Genomic DNA, 23,884 nt, shown 5'->3' with positions numbered 1-23,884 from the left:
TAAGGGACCAGGAAAATGAATAACTATAAGAAAGTGAAAATCAAAATCACCAAAAAAGTATGAACCAGAGATACTCTATGGGGGGTGGGGAGCGGGGAAGGGAGGGATTGGGGTCAAAATAAGGGGGTTGCAATTGTATGGGGAATATAAAAATAAAATTTATTTAAAAAAAAAGACTGAAGTTGGATCCCTACCTCACATATATAAAAATTAAAATGAATTGATGACTTATATATGATAGTTAAAACAAAACTCTTGGAAGAAAACAGAGGTAAATTTACAATCATGAATTTGATAATGTATCCTCATTATGATACCAATAACATAAGCAACAAAAGAAAAAAGGATACATTAGATTTCATCAAAATTAAAAACTTTTCAGTTTGGAGGTTCCTCAACCAATTAAAAAATAGAATTACTATATAATGAAACAATTCCACTTCTGGGTATTTATCAAAGAAGTTGAAATAGGTTTCTTCAAAAAAGATATATAAAAGGCCAACCAGCCTATTTAAAGATGTTCAATGGTAACAGTCATTACAGAAATGCAAATTAAAACCACAATGAAGTACTATTTCATGTCAACTAGGATGACTATAATCAAATACATGGAAAATAACATGCATTGGCAAAGACAGAGGCATTGGAACCCACATCACGAAAAGAAATGTCAAATGGTACAGTAACTGTGAAAACAGTTTGGTGATTCCTCAAAAAGTTAAACAGAATTATCACAGTGACCCCATAATTCTTCTCTTAATTATGTACCCAAAAGAACTGAAACCAGTATTCAAATAAGTACATGTACATCTAAATCCAGAACAGCATTATTCAAAATAGCCAAAAGAACAGTCCAAACTCCATCAATAGATGAATAGACAAACTGCAGTATATACATATAATGGAATATTAGTCAATCATAGGAAGTAATGAAGTACTGATAAATGCTATATCACATATATATATATGTATGCACATACACACATAAATTTACTGCCAAAGAACAAGTTTTTTGAGAAATAACTATCTAGCAGGTTATGCATAGATAAAAAACAAAATTGATAAATATAGATAATATGTAGCTGATAAATATAATGACAATTTTTACTAAATGATTGTGCCATTCTACTTTCAGGCAGATTTTTAAAATTAATGCAAAATTAGTTTGCATTGCAGGGAGGACAGAAAGATGTAAAGAAACCTAGAAGTGAAAGCCAATATTGAATATCTGAAGACTTATCTATGAAGGTCTGAAATTGCCTATTCCATACTAGATTCCACTACTGTCATGATGTGAGGCCTCTTCACTCCCAACCATGGCTGATTTCATAGTTACAGGGACACACAAAAGCATATCTAAATTCTGTCCATTAAATTTCTCCCAATGTGTACAGTAAGAAGAGTATACAAAAAGAAGTTCTACTTCCATTACATATTAAGAGTTCTACTTCCAATTAGGATGTAAAAGGTCATAAGATACACTACTTCTACTGTTACAATATGAAATCACTGGATAAACTAAGAAAAATCTTATTTTTCTTTAGATTATCAGAGAATTGTGGGAAGCAAAAGATTAAATGGGCTAAATTCCAGTAGGGACTATCCTCTCATGGGTGTGCCAAACTGAAGGCCACTTCACTCCCTGGGAGCAAGGACCTACACAGGAGCAAACAGGCCTAGGCAATACATTTTGAAGGTAAAGAAAAACCAATTGAGCCTTTAACAGTTTGCATTTAGACTCTCAAGGTAGATGAGCATCACCAGCAGCCCAGAGTCTAAGCTGGTGTTCTTGTCCTGTCAATTGATACCAATAAGAATTTTGCTAAGTACAGTGCCACAAACTGAAGAAAAGTCTGGAAAAAAGACAGAAATCTTGTAGTCTTGCAGAAATTACATTCCAAAATTCTGCTGAAAAGTAGGGCCTCATTCTCAAAACATTTAAAAGAGCTGAACCAAGTCTAAAGCCAATCTCAGCTCAACTTCTCATTATATGAAAGACGTCATGCCTAGTCCAAGCTGAGAGGAAAAAGAGCAACTTATTCAGTCTCTATTGATCTTTTATAATATGACATGTGGCCAACAATTTTAAAATTTTAAGAAGTGAAAAAGCAGGAATATGTGACCTGCTTTTCAAGAGAAAACAAACAAAATATCTGACCTTGTTTTCTCTTGACCTCACGATGTGAGGCCTCTTCACTCCCAACCATGGCTGATTTCATAGTTATAGGGACACACAAAAGCATATCTAAATTCAGTCCATTAAATTTCTCCCAATGTGTATGGTAAGAAGAGTACACAAAAAGGAGTTCTACTTCCATTACATATTAAGAGTTCTACTTCCAATTAGGATGTAAAAGGTCACAAAATATACTACTTCTACTGTTACAATATGAAATCACTGGATAAACTAAGAAAAATCTTATTTTTCTTTAGGTCATCAGAGAATTGAATCAAGAGAAATCAAACAAGAGAAAACAAACAAAAACCTGTCACTAGCAGACCCACAGATAAATTACAAGGGAAGGACATTTATAATGTTAAACAATTGAGAACAAAAGATTAACAAAAATGGGTGAGAAGAAGGAGAATTTCAAAGAGAAATGGAAGCTCCAAGAGATCCAAAAGGAAATTATAAAATGAAGTCTGAGATGAGTAATTCATTGACTGAGCTTAACAGGAGACTGAAGCAAATCAGAAAAAAACATGTACTGACTGAAAAATAATAGTCACTGCTATAAGTTGAAAATGAACTTTACTTTCAGAGTCAAGGACAAGGACTAGCTGGGAGAAACAGACTTACACAGTAAGTTCTAATTAGTTGTTTCCTGTCAAAATCTCTACAGTTTAATCTCTTTGTACTAAAATGCTGTTGTGAACTGAAAAAACTGGTAAATAAGACCCGAAAAGAGTGGACCCAAAAAGAGTGGACCCAAAAAGAGTGGACCCAAAAAGAGTAGACACACTTGTAGGAAAACAGTCAACAGTTTAACATACATTGAACTGGAGTCCCTGGTAACAATTTTACTTAATTTTTTTTAAAGATTTATTTATTTATTTATGTATATATGTATGTATACAAGAGCTGGGATACAGGCCAGAGGTGTGTGTGTTTGGTGGGGGTGGGGGGGGGGTTGTATGGAGGGGAGAGAGGAGAGAGGATTCACCAGAGACAGAGTGAGGAACAGAACAGGAAAATTGATTGAAGTACACTCCTGAGGGGAGCAGTGGGCGAGTCAGGAGAGGTTTGCTGCGCCATGTGGGTTGCTCCCTGGCTGGCTGGGGGATCTAATACATGCTGCAGAGGCTGTGGACAGCTTCATAGGTTGCGTCTTAACCCCTTGCACCACCAGGGAGGCCCACCTGGAAACAATTTAAAAAAAAGAACAGAGAAGTATAGCTAAAAAGTCAACAGAACGGACCTCCCGGGTGGCGCAACAGGTTGAACACAGCGCTGTGAGGCTGTCCGCAGCCTCCGTGGCGCCGGTTCAATTCCCAGCCGGCCAGGTAGAGTCCCACATGGCGCTGCAGATTCTCCTGTCTCGCCCGCTGCTCCCCTCAACAGTGCATTTCGGTCCTTCTGCCTGTTCTGCTCCCCACTCTGTCTCTGGTGGATTCTCTCACCCTCCCATGCCTCTAGCCTGTACCCCAGTGCTTGTATAAACATAAAAAAGATTACTAAAATAATCAATTATTCCAAAAGGCAAGAAAGAAAAGACAAAAGGATAAAGAATACACGTGACAAATAGGAAAAAAAGAACAAATAGTAGACAAGGGGGTCTATGAATCTTTTCTGTAAAAACCCAGCTGATATTTTACAACTGGGTTTTTACAGCTGAAATATACAGATCTTACTATCTCAGTTGCTACTATTCAACTCAGCCATTAAAGCTTGAAAGGAGTTACTGACAATACATAAACAAATGGGCATGACTGTGTTTCAAATAGTTTAGTATAAAAACTAGCAAATGAATGTCAGTTAATAATAATACATCAATATCGATTCATTAATTGTGATAGATGCTCCATGTTAATATGAGATTTTATTAAAAAAAAATAGGACACAAACCAGATTTATCCTGCTCTTATTAGAGACTAACCAAACCATATTAATATCGTATTAAATAGAAATGGAATAAATATGTCAGTGCAAAGACAAAAGACTATCAGAATAGATAACCAAATATACCCATACAATAAGTTTATAACACATAGATTTGACACACGAACATAGATAGGTAGGGAATAAAGAAAGGATTTAACACACAAACAGTAATAATAAAATAGACTTTAAGATAAAGAAGATCATCAGAGATAAAGTGAACAATTCATCAGAAACATATAATATTAAATGTTTATGCACCAAATAGCATATGTAGCTTTGAAATATATGAAGCAAGAATTGACAAATAAAAATTAAGCACCTAAATTGAGACTACGTTGCTCTTCCTAAATGAAATTTTGGGGACTGGTATTTTCTTCCCCCCCAAAAAAAAATCACACTTTGTATCTAGCATGAAAAATTCATCTAAGAAATGTTTTTTAATAAACCATTCTTACCAACATATTAATACTTAGTGCTAAGACACCTCATGTCAAAGTATCTTTAATTATAAAAGCTGCCTATGATGTAATAGTTGAACTGATCTTTGAATTTTTGTTTTATCTATTTTTACATATAAATTATAAATAATTGGGGCATTACTATTATCAAGCAGCAAAACATTTGGTTTTCTTGGGTGTGTTCCATATTTATTTGAACACTTTTTTTTTAATTGAAGTAAAAACTCTGTATAGAGTTTCAAGTATACAGACTCATAAATCAACATCTGTATGTACTACATTATGTTTGCTTCCAAAACTCCAGAATTTTCCACTCATGAGTTTTAAATTTTAATTAAAGATTACAAATATAAGAAAAATTCAACTGGAGAGGTTATTTCTTTAGAGTAAAATGACAACATACTTATATTTAAAATTTGATTTCTGGGTTAAGCTAGAAAGGAAGATGCTAGTCTGTCACTCCTCCCACCCAGTGAAAAAGAATGACATCCTTAGGGCTCCCTTGTGGTGCAGATGGTTGAGTGCAGCACTATGAAGCTGTCTGCAGCCTCTGCAGTGCAGGTTCGATCCCTGCCGGCGGTGGAGATACCCACATGGCGTGGCAGACCTCTCCTGCCTCGCTCGCTGCTCCCCTCAGCAGTGTATTTCAGTCAGTCTGCCTGTTCTGTTCCCCTGCTCTGTCTTTGGTGAATCCTCTCACCCTCCCGCACATCTGGCCTATATCCCATTCTTGTATAAATAAATCTTTAAAAAAAAAAAAATTAAAAAAATAAATAAAATATATAATAATTATTGTAATTTTAATGTTAAATGCATTTTAATTTCAAAATAATAAAATATTAGCTATATAGCAACAAACCCAACAGCTATCAAGACCATAAAGTTTTCTACTTTTATCTAAAACATCACCAAGAACTCTTTTGAGATCTATAACATCAATAATATTGATAGTTTCAAACACAGTTATTAACTTGGAAGTTTAGTATCCAGAAAAATCAATGTTGAAGTAACTAGAGAAGTTAAAAACTTGTAACATGAAAAATAAATATAGGAGAAAAGCCCAGATACCAAACATGCATGGGGAAAAAAAGAACTGTCGAAGTCAACTTCAAAAACTTAAGAAAGTAAAGAAAAAGATACCCATCTACAAGAGTCTAAAGAAAAAAATAATGTACTTCCTGTTCTTAATTATTCAAAACAACCAAAAAGACATGAGAGTGGTTAGTGAAACAAATAGGTATGCACTAAAAGTTAAAGATTGATTTTTAACCTCATTAGTTTCAAGCAAAGAAAATATGGCAACCTTTTCCTGGAACATATAGCCCAGTAGCTCTCGCTCTTTTACATCATAATTTATCTAAAACAAACAAAATAAAAGAAAGAGAAAAAAAATCCAAGATCACTCAATTTGTTAAGCTACCTGAATTACTAATAGTCACATAATTAAAAAAATTGAACATGTTAAAATACATTTAGGCATTAACTATAATCAAAATTTCAGTCTCTATTTTGCTATCAATTAAAAGAAAAACATTTTACATAATTTTAAAATTAGACCGTTGTAATCTAACTGAATATTTTATACTGAGAAATAAGACCTCAGAGAGATGAAGAGACTCCTCAATGATAAAGAAATTACTAGCACATCAGAAACCAGTCCTCTCTCTATTCTGACTACAAAAACCTCTTATAATATTTTAAAATACTGTTGTGTTATATAGCAGGAGTCAATCCCTGGAATAAAGTTTGCCTCTAGTTCTCTTACTTGTTAAAATGGATTTGTTAACAATTAAAAGGTTAGTTGTAGCACATTATGGTAAAAAGGTACTGATAGTATTATTACACAGATCTGAATTTTGAAACTTTTTAATTGGTGGGGGAACTGAAGAAGAAAATCTATTTGATTCATAAGTACTTTCCCAAGAAATTGTCTCTTTCCCTAGTGTGTCTAAAAGAAATCTGTAAAACATTATCCATTTCAAAACAGTGCTTCAAATGGGCCAGTTAAATTTTTAAACTAATCACTTAATATCTACATGTGAGAAGTAATACTTCTTTAGTCACAAGGGACAACATACAATACTTGGAAGATTTAAATTATTAAGATACAAGGGAGAAATAGTTCTATGTGAAAAAAATTCATTTACATACATCATGCCTAGTTAAAATGTATGATTCTCAGAACATATATTTTTAGCCAAAGATTTCAAATACTTGAAATTACTGATGTATTGACTTAATTTTTCTAAAATTAAGTAAGTAAATAAATTTGGACTACCTTGTCCAGTGCAAACTTAGTGTTTCCTACTGAAGATAACGACAGCACATAAGATCCAACAAGGGTGAAATTGCTGGTACGCACAGCATTGAGACCACCTGGACTGGCCATAACTGTGAAGAAAAAGAAAATGAAGTTTAGTACACAATAACTTGTATAAGAGCAAATAACAATTCATTACCTCACCCCAATAGAATGAAATTAAAATGCCACACAGAAACTTGTCTCATTTTCCTTCATCACTAAATATGGAGGCGAAGGGGGATTGGGGGAATGGGATGCCAGAATTGATTTCCCATTCTTTTCTTTCCTAATGAAAGAAAACTGTTAAGTATTTTAAATTAAACTTACATGAGGTACAGGCACTCCCTACTTAATTGGAACTGATGTGTTTTTAAAGGCACTACCTAAAAGTGTGTACATAAGAAGCAGTTTTCCTATGAGATTAAAAAAAAGACTTCATTGCTATTAATAATCTACAATGACACAATGAGCAGCAGAGACTCGATCTGTACCAAGTTATTTTCTTTCATAAAGAAGAGACCAAAAGTCAAAGTTGATAATGAAACTAGTTCCATCCTAATCCCCTTTGGAAAGCATAGGTCTACAGCCACTCAGGAGAAGGCCTTTCCTGACTTTCTGGTACTACAATTCTCAGTGAACTAGTAAGGTGATTTTCTCATAAGATACAATGCCAGTCATGATCAGCAGAGGTAGAAGAAATAAACTACAAAATGTGGATAGCACAAAACAAATCTACAGACAGAAGTTGGAGTGCTACTTGCTGCAGTTGTCAAGTGAATAGGTATTATATGCATACTGCTGCTTCAATAATGTGATATAAGCTCTGGTAATGTCTGACAAAGTGCAGCCCAACAGCATGTTATTCTGGCCAGTAAGCATGTGTGTTACTGAAAACAGAAAATATTATTCAAAGGGGACTAAGGTTAACATTTATAAATCAAGATGGCTTATATGTAAAAGTATGCAATTGCTTAGTTCTTTGCCTTATTATAGTATTGCTTCAAATAGTTCAAAATGCACTCACCTGAAGAATGAAGGTTGCTTTTCTAAAAAAAAAAAAAAAAAAAAAAAGTATGAAAAATAAACATGCTATTCTTTTATTTGCTATAGAAACTTAAATATTAAAAACAAAACTTTTTTTTTTTTTTTTTTTTTTTTTTTTGTGGGACCCTCGCCTGCAGCCAGGGAACGAACTGGCGCTGCAGAAGCTGCGGGCAACCTCGCAGCCCAGCGCTCAACCACTGCACCACCAGGAGAGGCCCTAAAAACATAACTTTTTAATAATGCAAGAACACATTTCAGAGAAAATTATTTTTTCCTATGCAAATACCAGATTCCCTATTCTTCACCATCAGCATATTTTAAAGATTTCTATAATGCTAAGTGTCTAAAATTGGTTAATCAACTTACAATCTTTTGAATAAGATTAACATTTCCTAAGAGAGGTCAATTTTTTAAAAAACTTACTGTAGTTATAGATGTGAGAAGTCGTTTTGGAGTAATAGCCTAGAAAAAAAGATGACAGTATATTTCCTATTGAACATTTTGATGCTAAGATATTGCCATATAAAAAATAATTCTTAAATATAAATACATTATACTTTAATTTTTTATTAGGACTACTCATACATCATACCTTTTTTTGTTAGAGCTAAAATAAAATTAGTTTAAATGATGACTTGGAAAAAGCACAAAAGAACAAAGATCAGGAAGGCCAGAAATCAAGCTAGACATTCTATTCCTCATTCTGACACAGGATATTCCTTACACTTGACCACAACATTTTTGCACTGGCTTAGATGACTTGGTAAGAGTTCAGAGAAAAGGTTTGAGAAAAGTTTAAAAGGTTAAAAGTTAGTTGTCAAGTAAATGTAGAGAAAATAGAATTAACTAATTTGAATGTATCAGTGTCTTATACTTAAGGTTATGATCATTTCACTGCTAAGTTTACTTTCAATATTCATGCCTATTAAATACAGTGTCTAGAAATTCGAGATATAAGAATGATCTAAAAATTTCATAAACACTAAAAACTGTACATATACTTAATATGATGGGTAGTATTTCTGCTTATAATATTTTTACTGGTTTCTTTTCTTTTCACCTTGGATTTGTATGCTTTTTTCTTCTTATCAGGACCTGAGGAATCTTTCTTTTGTACCTACACACAAAACCAAAATACAGTTAGCTTAAAATCTGCTATCTTTAAGAAAAATACACCATTAGTTACTTCTGTAGACATAGATAAGTTTATCTTAAATGTGTATGGGAAGGCATAGGCCTTAGAATAGCAAAAAACAATCTAAAAGCAATAATAGAAATTAGCAAAAACAATACATTACTAGTTATTTTTGAAGGTTCTAATTGCTTACCAAGCTGTAAACTTCAATATTTATTTCAAAGTCATTGGACACATCTTGCCTGTAAAAATAAAGCATTAAATAAAATTTTAAAAATAACCAAGTTATGGGCCTCCCCAGTGGTGCAGCGGGTTGAGCGCAGCACTGTGAAACTGTCCACAGCCTCTGCAGTGCCAGTTCAATTCCCGCCTGGCTGGGGAGATTCCCACATTGGCATGATGGACCTCTCCTGTCACGCCTGCTGTTTCCCTCAGCAGTGTATTTCGGTCCTTCTGCCTGTTCTGCTCCCTGCTCTGTCTCTGGTGGATTCTCTCACCCTCCCCCGCCTCTGGCCTGTACCCCAGTGCTTGTATAAATAAATAAATCTAAAAAAAAAAAAAAAATCAACCCTCTCAAAAAAAAAAAAAACACCCCATGTTATGACATAAGAAAGATACCACAAATACTGTTACAACACTCTGAGAGGAAAATAATTCACTGCATTTTTAATTAAATACAATACTTATAAGCTGGGCCTCCCTGGTGGCGCAAGGGGTTAGGCAACGCACTATGAAGCAATCCATGGCCTCTGTAGCATGAGTTCAATTCCCGGCCAGCCAGGAAGAAACCCACATGGTGCAGCAGACCTCTCCTGTCTCCCCCACTGCTCCCCTTAGCAGTGTATTTCAGTCAGTCTGCCTGTTCTGTTTTCCACTCTGTCTCTGGTGAATCCTCTCACCCCCCGCATCTCTGGCCTGTACCCCAGCTCTTGGGTGCATAAATAAATAAAATCTTAAAAAAAAAAATACTTATAAGACATTAAATAATAAAAAAAGGTAAAGAAATTTTATTTATTTCCTTTATAAAAGTTCAAATATTTTCTTTAGTATTTCACAACTCAAGACCTTCAATAAATTGTCTTTTCAAACTGAATTTTTACTCTCTTACTCTAAAATAAATCCGTGACACTACCTATGAATGTCTTTTCATTGAGATTAAATATGAAATACATGAGATTTAAAGCATATATTTAAAAATTATGCTCCAGATTTTTTTTTATATCTACATATAAAGTGTTTGCATATATATACGTCAAACCACAAACACCTATAGTTACAAAGAAGAAATGTGCTACTTACTGGAAAGATGAAAAACAAAGAATTAAGCCAACAAATTGAAAACTTAGTTATTTGTCCTTATAAAAAGAATATATTAAGTTTCAAAGAAATATGTTTCTGAACCACCAAAAGTCAAATTCACTTACATAGTAAATGTAGTACTGAATGTCAAAGCATCACCATTAAGAGAGTTTGAAGTACTTGCTAAAGGTGTGGCTACCATATTTTCAGCTCCTGCTTTTAGTATAATTAAGAAATAGTAATTTGCTGCATCTGTAAGAAGTAATCACATTATATAATAAGTACAAGTTAAATCAGCATTCTGGAAGATCATACCTGGTTTCAAACTGTACTGCAGACAAAATCTGCTCTTAGAGGCAGGCAGATTTCTGACAAAATATTGATCCTTTGGATGGGGAAAATTTATATAAAATTTATTTTTAAATGACTAAAATCTACTTTCTAGACACAAAAAAGTCTTAAGACATAAACAACCATAGAATGAACCATGGAATAGTTCTCTTCCAGTTATGTGAACTGAAATAACTTCCCTCCACATCCCTCAACTTCTGCTCCCTCAATTTCAACTATTAACCCCTAATTCTATGCAAATAACATGTGCCTCAAAATGGCAAAATGTTTTTTTCAAAAGTGAGATTAAAATCCACATTTCTGTGAAAGTAACCCAGTGATAAATTTTAATAAAAATAAACCATTTCTCCATTATCTTTCATTAAGTAATTCTTTATCTAAAGGTACACACTAAATCAGCAATAGATATCTGCCCACTCCACCAAAATCACACAGCAAGAATTAGAACATAAGTTATCTCATTCCTATATTGATGCTCTAATTCTAAAGATCTCCATTCTTCACTTTCCCTATACCTTGAAAATCACTTTTCACCTCCATCTAGCCCTCTTTTCCCTCAAAAAGAATGTTTCACATAAATAAAAATTTAGGGCCTCCCCGGTGGCGCAGCGGTTGAGCACTGGGTTGCGAAGCTGCCCGCGGCCTCGGCGGCGCCGGTTCGATCCCCGGCTGCTCCCCGGCCACCAGCGAGGGTCCCACATGGCGCGCAGACCTCTCCTGCCGCCCGCTGCTCCCCTCAGCAGTGTACTTCGGTCCTTCTGCCTGCTCTGCTTCCCGCTCTGGCTCTGGTGAATTCTCTCACCCTCCCGCACTTCTGACTGTACCCAGTGCATGTATAAACAAAAACAAACAAACAAATAAATAAATAAATAAATAAACATGCCTCTATAAAAAAAAAAAAAAAAAAAAAATTTAAACAAATGTTAGAGAAAAACTTGTCCAAATTTGAACTGTATTATCCTTGCTATAATTACCCAGCCCTGCTTTCGGATCCTGATAGCATGTTCTCCTTAACCCCTCTGCTTATATATGAATTTTAGTGGGTTACACAGTTTAGAAAAGTTTACTTATTCAACCTAGAAGGGGAAAGGGAATAAAATTTCAATAGCAGTATCATCATTGTCTCCACTCTTTACTCCCATAACCAGTAAGTCAGGATTTATAGAAAAAATTTCTAAAATGCGGTGAATTTTAAATAAAATCAACTAAGTAAAATAAGTTCTTTTAAGATGCCCCTATGCTGCTCAAAATAAAATTAACTAATGAAAGCTGAACGACCTGCTGTGTCAGAATACCTCATCTTATGAAAATATATTTTGTTCAAAATTATGTTTAATTAGACTATTTTCAGTTGAACCCTGCTTACTGTATAGATCAGTAACACCATGTATGAAATTTCCCCTTAGTTACTATTATACACATGTTTATAAAAGGAACTGAAGGCCCAAGAATACAGCTTTACATCTTTATGTATGATCTTATTCCCATTTGCACGATTTCAATGTAGCAGAGGTTCATAATTAAATATGTGATCTACCAGTAATGCAAATAAAAATCACCATACCTGGTTTCTGAACTGTACTGCAGACAAAATCTGCTTTTAGAGGCAAGCGGATTTCTGACAAAGTCACTGATCCTTTAGATGGGGCAAATTCACTCTGAGATATAGGACTGATTTTATTCTTCCTCTGAGGCCCTTCATTCTTCAATTTATTTAATTCATCAATCAAAAGTGTTCTTTTCTCAGCTATGTAGAAATATGCAAAGCAATATACCAAGCATTAAAAATAAGACTGTTCTAAATGAGAAACAATTCTAATCCAAGAAAATGTACTGATGTGGCAAGTACACATAAGACCAACAACAAAATCAATAACTATTTTTTACACAAACAAATGGTAGAGGGTTGGATAAATCTTTACTTCTGTTTTCCAAGTCCTTATAATTTAATACTTAAACTTTTGGTCAGTTTTCTCATGTAATATATAATCTCGCCTCCCCAACATGCCCTTTCAGTCTATTACCACTCATACAAACACAATAAAATCCACATACATTTTTTAGCTATATATAGATAAATACAGTGAGAGCATATGTATATACATACATGTATGTGTGTACCTGCAACAATATAGCCATATACTCATCTTTGCCATATTCTTCACAGCTATATCTCTTCAAAAGCATTGCAGTTGCTTCACCTCTCATGCAAACTACATTTAATTTTCACATGTACCAAAAATCTTATGGCATATGAAACAAAAAGCAGATCAACTGAAATAGATTCTTCAAAAAAGGGCCTTTCTCTAAAAGAAGTTTCTAAATATACTGAACAAAATGAGTTTTTTCTGAGTTGAAGGAATTGTTTCAGGTGTACTACACATACTTGCAATTAGAAGAAGTCTTTCCGCTTCAGCTTCTTCTAGTGACCCTTTCCCATGCTCCTCATCAATGCAGCAGTTAAGAGCTTGGCTAGCCTGATAGATCACTGTCTGCTGCAAATTTATTTCATTATTGAGTTCCTAATGAAACGAATGAGAGGGGAAAAAAACATTTTAAATTATTAATATTTTAATTTATTTAAACTTTAATTCTAACTAATCTGATTGGATAATTTCCAGAATTTACAGAGAATGAAGTAAAAAATGTTATAGCTTTACTTTTCAAGTTCTAGACTATTCACCAAAAACATTTAAGAGACTAAAATAATTAAGCCATAAGTACTCCTTACGAAAACACTTAACTCATAAAAAAAGACTTTTCTCATTTAAACTGAATTCAAGAGTGATTTACTAAGCCACTAAGCATGAGACACTGTTCTAGTCACTCAGGGCAAGAGATGAATAAGGCACTTGTCCTCTAAAAGCTCACAATCCAGTATAGGAAACACTTCAAATCCCCTTTCCACAGATTGGTACAGAAGCACATACCTGCATTTTCTGTTTGATATTAACTTGAGTAGAAAAGGCACCCCTGTTTTCATCCAATTTTGATGTAATATCTTCCTTCCGAATGATCACCTGCTTTATTGAAGGACGTTCTGTTTCTTTGAATCGTTGAGATCTATATGCATCAATGCTTCAGGAAATAAGTCATAATCTATTAAAAATCCAGCAATATATTGAGCCCTATCCTCTACTGAATATATCATCAGTATTTGGTACTGGCATTGTAAAACACTTCACCAGAATGGAAAATGCCATTTGGTGAAAGAGAGGGTGACAAAAGTTATTCCAAAGTTTAACACAGATGAATTATCAATAACATGATTATAAATAATAATACAACTTATTATGTCAATTTAAACTGTAACCTTTATTGAGTGAATGCCTTCCAAAAATGTTCTTACCTATAAAGAAGATCAGGATCTTCTGAACTGATGCTGTCACCAGACTCAGCTCGAGGGACACGGGTTCTTTGGAATTTTCCTGGCTTTGGACTTTCATCACTTATGCTGGTGTCTTTCAATTCCATTCGAGGAGAGGAAATAAAACTCTGTAGGACAGTACATCAGACATTAGTAGATTTTATGGATGACACTGATTCTGATCATTCTGAGTAACTGAATTAATTCTTTTAAGAAACAAACACCCAAAAGTCAATTGACTTATCATAAAAATAAGGCAAAATAAATTCCGAAGAAGTAAATGAATAAATGAAAGTTTATAGATAGCTAGAACCTACACTTATAACACTTTTTAAAAAAACATTTCTAATTAAATCAATTTTCAAACAGATGCATTTATTCAGTTTAAGGTGACAGCTAACAATAATAGCTCTCAATAAAAGTCATCTGTCAGGTGCTAAATATTAATATCCTAATATGGTTTAAAAGTCACATGAACCCTATGATGTAGGTATTACTTTTAAACCAAATTAACTGATAAGGGAACTGTGTAAAGATGTTAAATAACTTGGCCAATAAATTGTCAGCACATGGCACAGTCAAGATTTGGGTCCAAATATCTGGCCTTTGAAGCCATGTTATACTTGGGAATCTAAGATCATAGGAAACCACTGCAGAGTTTATAATTCTCTCTTAAGAGAACATCAGGTTTGCATAATCCCCTTGAATACTGAGTGCTAAATCTCCATGTATCAACTAAAACAGAAAGGAATTCCACTACTCCTCAGTTTCTCTATGCCCAATGCTTATTATTTAATCTTTTCTTACCTCTGGACTTACCACACCAACTGTCTGTGCTAATGGAGCAAGCAGAGACATTGAGGAGATATTCAGTCCATCTTCCTGTTCCTCATTGCTTTCTGCTTCTGCTTGATCCATCTCCCCTTGGCTCTTTTCCACATCCAGTTCACCTTCCTCTAGTACATCACTGAAGATGTCATTGATTACTTTGGAACTATTGATATCATCATCATCATCCACACTCATCTCAATTTCACGTACCACTTCTGAAAAATATTTCAACAGATGGATACTATAATTCAGACCTTTAAGAATTAAAGGGATAACAAAGAAGACTTAACATTCATATGCTTACTAAATTAAGAGGAAAAAACTCTAAGAAAATGCACCTCCTCAAAAAGCAAACAAAAAAATAATACTGGCATATGAAACCAAAATTATTTACAAAGTTCCAATAACATTTCCAAGCAATGGATGTTGACACTATCAAAAGCTAATTCAAAGCTGTAAGAAAGAATATTAAGGAAAAACTCAGTAGAAAGATAGTGGCCAGAAGCTTCAGACTAACCAAAAAAAATGTTCTTTCAAATAACTTTCTCTTGTTGACAGCTGCCCTTTACATGGTAAGCAATAATAAGAAATTATTAACATCACTTAGGGCAACACTCATAAATAAGCTCTAAGAGTATCTGCAGAGTATGGAAGAGATCTAAATATTAATTTTCTCTCCCAATGTAAGTGAGTGATGGCCTTAATCAGATTCTCATAGTGTTCTTTGACCTAAAAACAACTATTAACAGTCCTATATCTGTGTAGAAACTAGAGGATTTTCTTCTAATTTTTATATTATAAAATCACAAGATATTTTAAGTACAGAATATAAAACTAAATATGTGCTTTCACCAATATATTATTTCTTATAATGTTTCCAGAATGAATAAGAAAAAAAGAAAAAAACCAACCAGTCTGCTGCTCAACCTTTGGGTCTGAAGTTACATTTAAGGACTTCTTCTCTTCTAAAAACAATGTTATTTTCAAAGGGCTAGACTTGGTCATTTCACATTCAGTGAGACCTAAAAAAAAATTTAAGAACAACCATATGAATAAATGAAAGAAACTAGAAATTTTCAGATAAGAAATCTTAATGTCTTTTTTCCTAACTATAAATAAAAAACAGCATTTGTTTTAAAATGTTCAAATCTAGAAATACATAAAGAATCTCTCCAAATACCCATGCTCTTTTATTTCTCATTTCTGCCTCCCACCAAGTGAGAAAGGAAACAAAAGTATCATCAGGCTATTGTTCTTCCAGTTTTTGTCTCTAAGTGTGTATATATGTATGGATGTGTATATACTTTTGTTTTATCAGAAAGTGATCATACTATGTGATCATCTCAAATTTATTTCACTTTTTAAAAAAGCATAGATAAAAGCACTAAAACTAGTAATAGAGGGAAACCACAACATAATAAAGGCCAGATATGAAAAGCCCACAGCTAATTTATACTAAAAGGTAGAAAACTAAAAGCTTTTTCTCTAAGATGAGGAACAAAACAAGGATGCCCACTCTCATCACCTTTATTCAACATAGCTTTGGAAATCCTAGTTAGAGTCACAGGCTAGAGAGAGTAATTAAAAGCATCCAAATTTTAAAAAGTAAAATTATCTCTGGTCACAGATATCTAATAAACACATTCAGCAAAGATGCAGGATCTAAAATTCAAGATACAAGAATCAGTTGTATTTCTATACACTTACAATGAACTATCTGAAATGGAAATGAAGAAAACTTCTACTTACAAGAGCATCAGACAGAATTAAATGTTAGGAATAAAGCTAATCAAGTAGGGGCATCCCCTGGTGGCGCAGCAGTTGAGCTCTGGGCTGCAAAGCTGCCCACAGCCTCTGCAGCGCCGGTTCAATCCCCAGCCACCAGGGAGGGCCCCACATGGCACACAGACCTCTCCTGCCGCACCCACTGCTCCCCTCAGCAGTGTACTTCGTCGGTCTGCCTGTTCTGTTCCCAGCTCTGGCTCTGGTGAATTCTCTCACCCTCCCGTGCTTCTGACTGTACCCAGTGCTTGTATAAATAAATAAATAAATCTTTAAAAAAGTAAAATAAAATAAAAAATAAAAATAAACTAATCAAGTAGGTATTAGACTTGTACACTACAAAACATTGCTGAAAGATATTATAGAAGACACAAATAGACTGAAAAATCCTGTGCTTATGGATTGAAATACATGACACCGTTAACATAGCAACGATATTCAAAGCAATCTATGGATTCAACATAGTTCCTTATAAATCCCAACAACAATTTTTTAAGAAATAAAAAAGTACATCCTGAAATTCATGTGAAACATCCAGGGACACTTAACATCCAAAATAATTCTGAACAACACAGGAGACTGACATTTCCTGATTTCAAAATGTATTACAAAACTGTATTAATCACAACATTATGGTACTAACAAAGACAAATATATACATGGACTAGAATAAAGAGCTTAGAAATAAAACCTCACATATATGGTCAAATGATCTTTGACAACGTTGTCAAAGAACCTTCTCTTCAATAAATGATGTAGGAAAAACTAGATATTCATATGCAAAAAAATGAAGTTGAACCCTGACATCATACATAAAACTTGACTCAAGATGGATTAAAAGGGCATCCCTGGTGGTGCTACCTATGAAGCTGCCCGCAGCCTCTGCAGCAAGAATTTGATCCCCGGCCAGGGAGCTACCCACACGGCATGGCAGACCTCTCCTGTCTCACCCACTGCTCCCCTCTGCAGCGTATTTCAGTAGATCTGCCTGTTCTCTTCTCCACTCTGTCTCTAGTGAATTCTCTCATCCCCCACCCCTATAGCCTCTACCCCAGTTCTTGTATACATAAATAAATAAATCTTTTTAAAAAATTTTTAAAAGATGGATTAAAGATCTAAATGTAAACCTTAAAACTGTAAAACTCATAGAAGAAAACAGAACAAAATTTCAAGATATTTGATTTGGTGATTTCTTGGGGAAGACACCAAAAGCACAGGCAATGAAAGCAGAATAGACAAATGGGACATCAAACTTACACAGCTTTAAAAAAAAAATAGTTTTTATATCAGAAGACACAATTAAGAGAATGAAAAGGGAAACTATGGAATGAGACACAATATTTGCAAATCATATATCTGACAGGGGATTATAGAGAATATATTAAAAAACCTACATTTCAATAATCAAAAATCAAATAAAAATGGGCAAAGGACTTGGGTAGACATTTCTCCAAGGATGATATACAAATGGCCAACAAGTATATATATCACTATGACTAAGAGAAATACAAATAAAAACCATATGAGCTAACACTTCACACCCATTAGGAGGGTTACTATCAAAAAGACAGAAATTAACAAGTGTTAGCAAAGACATGGAAAAATTGGAACCTTTGTGCATTGTTGGTAAGATTATAAAATAGTGACTGCTATGTATGGAAAACAGTATGATTACTTCTTTTTTAAATGCATTTTTTTTTTTATAGAGGCATGTTTTATTTATTTGTTTGTTTGTTTATACATGCACTGGGTACAGTCAGAAGCGCAGGAGGGTGAGAGAATTCACCAGAGCCAGAGCGGGGAGCAGAGCAGGCAGAAGGACCGAAGTACACTGCTGAGGGGAGCAGTGGGCGGCAGGAGAGGTCTGCACGCCATGTGGGACCCTCCTCTGGTGGCCGGGGAGCAGCCGGGGATCGAAACGGCGCCGCAGAGGCCACGGGCAGCTTCGCAACCCAGCAACTGCTGTGCCACGGGGGAGGCCCAATGATTACTCCTAATACTAAAAATAGAACCATTGTATCATGAAGCAATCCCACTTCTGGGTATGTATCCAAAAGAATCTAAAGTAGGATCTTGAAGATAGTTGCACATCCATGTGCACTATTCACAATAGCCACAAATCTATGGAGGGATAATGAATAAACAAAAGGGAGTATATGTACACAATGGAATATTATTCAGCCTTTCTAAGGTAAGGCCATCCAGTCACATTCTACAACCCAGATAGATCTTGAGAATGTTATGCCAAATTAAATAAGCTAGTCATAAAAAGTCAAATACCTTATGACTATACTTAGATGAAGTTATCTAAAGTAGTCAAATACAAAGTAACAGAATGGTGATTACCATAGGCTGGCTTGAGAGGTTAATGGGGAGCTGTTATTTAATGGATATAGTTTCAGTTTTACAACATGAAAAATTCTGGACATCTATTTTACAACAATGTGAATACACTTAATGCTACTTAAGTGTACACTTAAAAATTTTAGTAATGTGTTTTTACTGCAATTAAAAACAATTTTTAAGAATCTAGATACCTTAAATATTATTATATACAAAACCTAGTCTTAATTTAAGCAGTTACATAATATTTGATCACATAGATTTAGCATGATTTATTAAAAAAGTCTTCTACTGATAAGTGTGCATTTAGATTATTTAAATCTTATTACTATTACAAATGATACTACAATTAATCTCTGTACATCCCTCTTTGCACACTAGTTCTAAGAATTCAACTTATAGAAATACTTGCAAAGTTGAATCAAAACATATATACTTTAGGGCCTCCCCTGGTGGCGCAGTGGTTGCGCGCTGGGCTGCGAGGCTGCCCGCAGCCTTTGCAGCGCTGGTTAGTTCCCCGGCCGTCGGCGAGGGAAAAAAAAAAAAAAATATATATATATATATATATATATACATACACACTTTATAATTTATAAAATACATACAAAGAATATATACATTATAATTTAATAGATTTTACTGATTTTTTTCACCAAAAAAATTATAGTAACATACTCCCATCAAGGGTTATGAGTTCTCACTTGAGTATATTTGCATGGCTAGAAATGAAAAAGTGTGTGGAAATGACTTTTTTTACATTAAAGCAGCATTTCTGCTTTCCAATCCAATTGCAAAAACTATAGTAGACTGAAAACTGCATCTTAAGTGAAGCATAAATAGAAAATGCTAACCTGTAGGCTCTGTAGTAGAAGGTTTTGTAGGTGTTGGACTTCCTGTCACTTTTTCTGTTTTGGCAAGTGATTGGGTATTTGAAACAACTTGTTTTTTGAGGGGAGTGTTCTGACAGTGAATTTCCTGCAAAAAGCAAATGAAAAAATATTTTATATCTCAAATTGTCTTTTTACATGTTATTAAATGAAACAAGAGCCATTATTCCACATAAGCCTCTTCTAATCAAACAGATACTATATGTGAAAGATCCAGCCATGCTTAGAACACATAAGCCCTCAGAGTTAGTTTGATATCTTTGGTAATTTCCTTGTTAGCAACTAAAAGGCAAGAGAGAATGAAAATTCTTACCAGACATCAGTTTTAAATAAACCAATTAAAGTAAAAGCACACATACTGTGAAAAACAGTTCCCTCTATATGACTTACCTTATCCTATATCTATAAAATCTAGTGGCAGTTCTTATATCAGGACTTTACTTACCTGTTAACTCAGTGGATAAAATGCAAAGAAAACAAAGAACAAAAACAGATTGGCAGGAAAGGAAAAAAGAAAAGCAATTCCCTTATCTGAGTCTTTTCTCAATCATTTACAAGGCTATAGAAGAGAAACATTCATTGCTTATTTCTGAAAAGACTTTATGATTAAAGCAATAGTAGAAATAACAAAGTAAGAATAATAGAAACCAATACTTACATTGAGTTTAACATGTACCAGTCATCTTTCTAAATATTTTGCATTTTTGCTGCACTTAATCCTCTCAATAACCCTGTGAGTTAGGTATACTATAATCCCCATTTTATAGATTAGAAAGCCAAGAAACAGAAGAGTTAAGTAAATTGTATATACAAGCTAGTAATTGGCAAAGTCCCTGTTACCATATTAGAATTTTCTATACAAGCATGTGTGCAACTGTCTGGAGAGGAATTCTACAAATTTATAAGAAATTATTTAGCACAAAAGAATTTAAGAAATGTTGCTCTATACAATTCCAGAGTTGTGGAAGGAGAGCTGTGAGAAATGATACACCGGGGGCCTCCTTGGTGGCACAAGGGGCTAAGTTGCAGCACTATGAAGCTATCCTCAGCCACTACAGCACCACATAAGTTTGATCCCCAGGCAGCCAGGGTGCTAACCCACATGGCACAGCAGACCTCTCCTGTCTCTCCCACTGGAGAGACAGTCAATCCTTAGAGGTGTATTTCAGTCAATCTTCCTGTTCTGTTCCCCACTCTGTCTCTGGTGAATCCTCTCACCCCCTGTACCTCTGGCCTATATCCCAGTTATTGTATGCATAAATAAATAAATCTTTAAAAAAAAAAATATGATACACTGCCAATCAAAACCAGCTTCAGACAGAAGAGTGACCAGTATGTCAAATGCTCTAAAAGGCCAAGTTAAAGGCCTGAATACTGATTGTTGAAAATCGCTCAGTAAGGGCAGTGGTCCATGGAGTAGGTAGTGGTGAGAGCCTGAATAGAGAGATCAAGAAGGGAGGAGAAAAATTGGAAGTGACAGCTCTCCTAGAAGAGTTAGGATGAAAAGGAGGCAAAGAAAGGGAATGTGTGTGAGATGGAGGGGAAAAGCATTGTCTTTGTTTATGATGACAGTTAATAGTTTGTGCTATGCTGATACAGAGGATTAGCACATGCCTTCCTTCCTTGAAATACAAATTTACTGAGCTCCTTCTATGAGCCAAACACTAAGAATACAAAGATGGACTAGGTTGTCATACAGGGGCAAAGTTAAAGCAATTACAGGAAGAAAATTATTGCAATTGAGGTAAATACAAGATGATATGATTGACAAAAATGAGAGGTTCCTAAAAAAAGGGTCAAATAAAGCATTTCAGAGAGGATTAAAGTTTGATCTATTCTTAATGAAGCAGGAGTTCATCACAAAGATAAGAAAAACAAGCAATGGCAATGAAATCTGAAAATATGGCCACATTTGAGAAAATGCAAAGTCTACATGACAGGACTGAAGCACACATGTACAGGAACAGCGGGGAAGAATCAGATCCTGCTAGATGTCAAGTAAAGCACTATAGACAGTTTTCTGATGGTGACTATGGGAGGTTCTCCAGGAACTTAAGTGACTATATGAATATATGCCTTTTAAAAATGTTTTTTTTTGGCAGCAATGAGTAAGATGAACTGGAGAGTAGCCAGACTAGAAGAGGATGTTGAATACAAAGTTATGATAGTGACTATGCTAATAGTGAGGAAAATACAAATGACAAGGCAACTTGGTGAGATATTTGGAAAATATACCACTGAAGGTGTGTTTATGTGTGCATAGGCTAGGGACCAGAGGTGGGAAGAAGGAGTCAAGGAAGAAATCTCAGATTGTTTTAGATGACAGGGTAAAGAGTAAAGCCTTAAATGAAGAAATGAAGACAGAGACTGCATGGAGGAGATACTAGAGAAAAGTGAAGAAAGCTCTATTAGCCAATTGGCCCCAGTGTTCCAAAGAGAGTGGAGGGCAGCAGAGAGGAGTTCCATTAGCATTTCTATGCTTGGTTGAAATTAGATATGAGGATGGGAAAGACACATCCCAAGGCAAGTAAGGAAAGAACTGAGATCAGAGCACTACAAAAAAATGGTTTGTTAGGGGCCTCCCTGGTGGTGCAGGTGGTTGAGCACTGCACTGTGACGCTGTCCGCAGCCTCTGCTGCGCAGGTTCGATCCCGGCCAGCCAGAGAGAATCCCACATGGCACAGCAGACCTCTCCTGTCTCATCCGCTGCTCCCCTCAGCAGTGTGCTTCATCAGTCTGCCTGTTTTGTTCCCTGCTCTGTCTCTGGTGAATCCTCTCACCCCTCACCCCCGTGCATCTGTCCTGTACCCCGGTTCTTGTATAAATAAATATATCTTTAAAAAAAATGGTTTGTTAAACAAGAGAACTGATAAAAAATAAAATCAGTTGAGTGGGTCTTTTGCAAAGAATACTGGTTAAACATATTGTTCTATCTCTACTGGTATTTATTTGAAATATAATTTTATTATTTTTATCGTACACATACACCCTAACACATTATTTTGTACAGTAGGCATATAAAAACAAAACATAGTTTATAAGTAGGGATTATATTGAAGGTTTATTGCTGAATTTGACAGAAAATAACATAGGAATTTGACAGAAAATAATAAAGAGATCTGGGAGGTCACTGAAATGATTATGGATATGAGATTATGAGAATGGCAAGTAAAGGCAAAGATATATGAAAACATGGCCCCACTGAGAAACTGCAGTCTGCATGACAGGACTGAAGCACACATGCGGAGGAACAGCAAGTTAAGAATCAGATTCTGCTAGATATCAAGGCAAGGTATTCGAGGAAAAGTATACAATCAATAGTGAGAAACGTAGATTTTTTTTTTAATTCTATTTTTTTAAATTTATTTATACAAACACTGGGTACAGTCAGAAGCGCAGAAGGGCGAGAGAATTCACTAGAGCCAGAGCGGGGAACAGAACAGGCAGAAGGACCGAAGTACACTGCTGAGGGGAGCCGTGTGGGACCCTCGCCCAGCGGCCAGGGATCTAACTGGTGCTGCAGAGGCTGCGGGCAGCTTCGCAGCCCAGCGCTCAACCGCTGCGCCACTGCGGAGGCCCGAGAAACATAGATTTTGAGAAACATTTTAGAAGCTGCATCTAAGGAGAATGTTAAAAGGAATCTGAAATCAACTGAATGATGAGAATGATTTTTTAAAAAATGATTTGAAGCAGGGCACCAATGAATATGGTAAAGTGTTCAATTAAATGGGAAATTATCATAAGAAAGAAATTTGGTATGACATTTAAGGAATTTATGAATGCACAGTGGCATAGTTCATTGGAATAGGGAAATACATAAAGAATTATGTTCAAGGGCCTCCCCGGTGGCACAGCAGGTTGAGCACCACGCTGTGAAACTTCCCGCAGCCTCTGCAGCGTGGGTTCGATTCCCGGCCAGAGAGTGAGAAACCCACATGGCACGGCAGACCTCTCCTGTCTCGCCCATTGCTACCCTCAGCAGT

At 35.2% G+C, this 23,884-nt stretch overlaps 1 protein-coding gene across 6 annotated transcripts in view; it reads right to left on the bottom strand.

Moving 5' to 3' along the window:
- Window positions 1-23,884, bottom strand: part of ANLN (anillin, actin binding protein) — a 107,794-nt gene that overhangs the window by 18,014 nt on the left and 65,896 nt on the right. For 3 of the 6 annotated variants that reach the window (XM_037510222.2, XM_037510227.2, XM_037510238.2), the window contains exons 8-21: window positions 19,866-19,989; window positions 15,801-15,911; window positions 14,866-15,104; window positions 14,041-14,186; window positions 13,622-13,769; window positions 13,078-13,213; window positions 12,256-12,438; window positions 10,466-10,592; window positions 9,235-9,283; window positions 8,967-9,023; window positions 8,330-8,368; window positions 7,887-7,908; window positions 6,839-6,951; window positions 5,864-5,917 (exon numbers count right to left, since the gene is read on the bottom strand). In XM_037510222.2, coding sequence (XP_037366119.1) covers window positions 5,864-5,917; window positions 6,839-6,951; window positions 7,887-7,908; window positions 8,330-8,368; window positions 8,967-9,023; window positions 9,235-9,283; window positions 10,466-10,592; window positions 12,256-12,438; window positions 13,078-13,213; window positions 13,622-13,769; window positions 14,041-14,186; window positions 14,866-15,104; window positions 15,801-15,911; window positions 19,866-19,989 — 1,548 coding nt within the window. The remainder of the gene's footprint in view (window positions 1-5,863; window positions 5,918-6,838; window positions 6,952-7,886; window positions 7,909-8,329; window positions 8,369-8,966; window positions 9,024-9,234; window positions 9,284-10,465; window positions 10,593-12,255; window positions 12,439-13,077; window positions 13,214-13,621; window positions 13,770-14,040; window positions 14,187-14,865; window positions 15,105-15,800; window positions 15,912-19,865; window positions 19,990-23,884) is intronic. The other 3 variants (XM_037510234.2, XM_037510236.2, XM_037510226.2) reach the window with 2 other exon arrangements.

The sequence above is a fragment of the Talpa occidentalis genome, unplaced genomic scaffold (assembly GCF_014898055.3).
Source record: "Talpa occidentalis isolate TD23 unplaced genomic scaffold, MPIMG_talOcc4v2.1, whole genome shotgun sequence".
NCBI classification, from domain to species: Eukaryota; Metazoa; Chordata; class Mammalia; order Eulipotyphla; family Talpidae; genus Talpa; species Talpa occidentalis.
Note: the sequence above shows the minus strand (reverse complement) of the source record. Positions and strands in the feature narration are given on the sequence as shown.